The sequence below is a fragment of the Sinocyclocheilus grahami genome, unplaced genomic scaffold (genome assembly GCF_001515645.1).
Source record: "Sinocyclocheilus grahami isolate Dianchi unplaced genomic scaffold, SAMN03320097.WGS_v1.1 scaffold1114.1, whole genome shotgun sequence".
Taxonomy (NCBI): domain Eukaryota; kingdom Metazoa; phylum Chordata; class Actinopteri; order Cypriniformes; family Cyprinidae; genus Sinocyclocheilus; species Sinocyclocheilus grahami.
This window is the reverse complement of record NW_015506293.1, coordinates 76,092-79,674: the sequence shown is the minus strand read 5'-3', so window position 1 is coordinate 79,674 and position 3,583 is coordinate 76,092. Positions and strand designations below refer to the sequence as shown.

Below are 3,583 nucleotides of genomic sequence, written 5' to 3'. Positions count from 1 at the left end.
CAGTCACCATCTCCTATATGACCTTGTTCAGTCATCGCCTTGGAGGGCACCGTGCAGCGGTTTATCATTTGTTTAGGTGTCCCATGTGAACGTCAGAATGGGGCCTGTATAGCATTATGAAGGGTGAGACCGGTGCGCTTTCCTCCACAAAACCACGTTTGAGTCCCGTTAAGGGAGTCACCAGCACACCCACAAACCTTTTTTCGAGGTAAATGACAAAAGAGTGATGGACTGTGCCAAGTTTGATTGGATTCACACGAAGTGTGGGAGGATTATGAAGAGCTCCTCTCACGTAAAATGAGATTGTGAGCACGTATATTATAGGGAAAACTGTTCTAAGAATTAATACAGTGTAGGACTGGAAACTGATTATGTGGTTAAACACTTGAAGCAAAAAAAAGATTTGACTGTTGTAAGAGAAAACAGTCAAAAGGTTGTGACCTCATACTGAGAGCAGAATGATCTCTATTTACACACCTAAATGAACTGTAATCTGTCTGGGAAACAGATATGTTTGCATTTTTAGCAGGTCAGACCGTACGCCATCTCATTCAACTGTTTCTTAATGTTTTATTGCCATCTGGTGGTGTATATTCAGAATGTGAAAAAGGTCAACAGATCATGGCTAGTTACATTTAAAGAAATATCTTTACAGTTTAATACCAAACGTAACATCAGATTTAAAGAAAAAAAACTCATTCAATAAATAATACAGTCTAAAAAGTATTAAGCTTGATATTTTTAGTCCAGAAAATGGAATGGTAAGTGCTTAATATCAAGGTATATAAAGGGCTTTCAATACAAACAAATGTACAGTTTACCAGTTAAATGTTGCTATACAAAATCTAACAATAAATACAAATCTGTTAAGGCAGGTCTCATTAGAGACTTCAAAAATACAATGTACCAATTTCTGCAAGAAAGAAAAAGTATGATTTTGCTTTGTTACAAATAATTGTGATTTCATAGCATTATTTTTCTTCTTTGTGGTGTTTTAACATAAGCACCGCTATAATTGCTAAATATTTTTCCAAAATGTACAAAAACGGTCTATTATTCAAATTAAATAATTTTAGTAGTTGTGGGAGAAAATTAGAAAACACGACTCCAAAAAATAACCTACTAAATAACCTAATTTTAAGAAACATGGCTAATGTTATTATTAGACAAGGGAAGTATATTGTGTGTGGCATTTGAATTTTGACTACTTTAAATAAATACTCTAAAAAAAACGTACATAATGTAAAACTTCCTTCCTCAACAGACAGGGCACAATTAAGACCATGAGATACTGTACTGTATATTGAGATACTCTATTAATTGTAAATTAATCTAAAATGTTCTAAGATATTCTTTAAAACAATAGTTTGTTCCGCAAAAGTCGTCAAACAGGTTTGAAATGGCGTGAGGATGAGTAAATAATGGCAGAATTGAGATTTTAGAGAACTATTCCTTTAAGGCTGAATATTGTTCTCCAATTTTGCATAATGGTCTTTTATCACTGTTAAGTGTGTCATTTATTTTTTTCGCAGATCAGTGATTTTTGTTGCTCTGATGGTCCAAAACCATCTCATCTCACTGAGTCCAGCAGTCTAAAACATGATCAGGACTGCCACATCTAGTAGGCCACAGTAGGCCTAACAAATTAATGATTGAGTACGCTTTTAAAAAAGTTGTATTGACACAAATGAGATTTTCATCTGGACCAACTACATATGTATAGCATTCACAAATGTATTTACTGGACACTACTGATACTAGAACTAGTGAGTCATGTTTAAAAATTGGATTAAAGGTAGGTTCTGAATAAATAGGCTACGTCACATGAATTAAAGCACACGTCATGTAAGAAATATCACAAAATAATACAATCATAATCATAACGATGATACAAACATGTTACAGCATGTCAAAAAGGAAAAGATTAATAAATAAAACTTCTCGACTAGGAAATGATTTAAAGGCAATTACCATGACAGTTTCCATAGTCAATCCAGCTGTCGCTGTGCCAGTAATATCTTGACCTGAAGAGGGCACCACAAGACAATCATTAAAAATAAATACAATATAGGCTAATAATAATAATAATAATCGAACACAGTAACAGTAAATGGGACGAACTTGACTCAGGTGCGACACTGTCGGCAAGATGTGTATTTACGTTGATGAACACACGATGAACTAATCGTTCAGTCGGGTTTTCTGAACCGGTTCATTAATAAGATCCGACTCAAAGGAATGATACGCATACGTTTACAATCCGTGCATCGCTGTTCATTTTGATGAGTTGTTTTATAGTATCTCAAAGACATTCTTTAAATTGGGGTGTGTGTGTGTGTGTGTGTGTTCTGAAATCTGATGATAAACATTTTTGTTTCAGCAGCATCTAATATAAGTCTATCTGAACGAACAACGAACACCGTTTAGCATTTGTATTAACGTGACGTTACAGTAAGGACCACGCCAATGCGTTGTGTGCCAACTTTCTCATTGTTTGCACGGTTGCACCCTTCATCATTCATTATTTTGGTAAAAGTGAGAACATCTCATTTTACACAAGTTCAAATACTGAAACGGGTATTGCTGTAAATAAGTTGACTAGCATGTCCTAAAGCCAATAAAAGGAGAGTGCATTAACCCATGCCCAGTCGGGGATGGGCTACTTTGCTGTGTCTTAACTTGGACGAGAAGCGCGAGAGTCTGTAGACTGATTACGACATTAACTAAAACTCATGACTTAAACTCTGAACGCGAGAGTCGGCGAAGGGATATCCCGGAGGAAACCATGCACGCCAGATATGGAGCTCGTTGGGATACTATGGAATTCTCTCGGGTTTGGCTTATTCTCAGCATCGAAACCCTGGTGTTGGTATGCGGTCAGAAGGGTAAGATTGCGCCTACTGCTCATACTACTATGAAGTACTCTTAAAGTAGCAGTACTGTACCCTAATACACGTTAGAAGGTAATAAATACTTATGTTTAAAATATAACAAAAAATTATATATTTATACTTTATAAAATGATGTATACACATTTATAAATGTATAAATTATATAAAAATGGTATATACACTTACATATATCATTTTTATTTAACCATGTAGGCTATATTATACCGATAGATAGATAGATAGATAGATAGATAGATAGATAGATAGATAGATAGATAGATAGATAGATCATACCGATAGATAGATAGATAGATAGATAGATAGATAGATAGATAGATAGATAGATAGATAGATAGATAGATAGATAGATAGATAGATAAATAGATAGATAGATAGACAGACACACATATACAAACATACATATATACATACTGATAGTTAGAATAATAGTAAACAAAATAATAAAATAACACAACTGTATGGAAATTATCCAGTAGCTAAAATGTTATGTTACAAAACTATTATATACATGTTATATTCTTCAAAGTAACCATCCTTTTTTTACATTTCCGTTCTGGACATTGTAACATCAAAAACTAACTTTAACTGGGATGCTAAAAGTGTTCCATGTGTGCTGGGCACTGCTTGGCTGTTTTTCCTTCACTCTCTGGTCAGCTTACCTAATATATATA

At 34.3% G+C, this 3,583-nt stretch overlaps 1 protein-coding gene across 1 annotated transcript in view; it reads left to right on the top strand.

Annotated features, from left to right (window-relative positions):
- Positions 1–2,663: 2,663 nt before the first annotated feature.
- LOC107566930 (discoidin, CUB and LCCL domain-containing protein 1) overlaps positions 2,664–3,583 on the top strand; it is a 15,946-nt gene continuing 15,026 nt past the window's right edge. Inside the window, exon 1 of the mRNA XM_016252506.1 lies at positions 2,664–2,885. Within this exon, the coding sequence (XP_016107992.1) occupies positions 2,786–2,885 (100 nt within the window). The 5' untranslated portion in view covers positions 2,664–2,785. The remainder of the gene's footprint in view (positions 2,886–3,583) is intronic.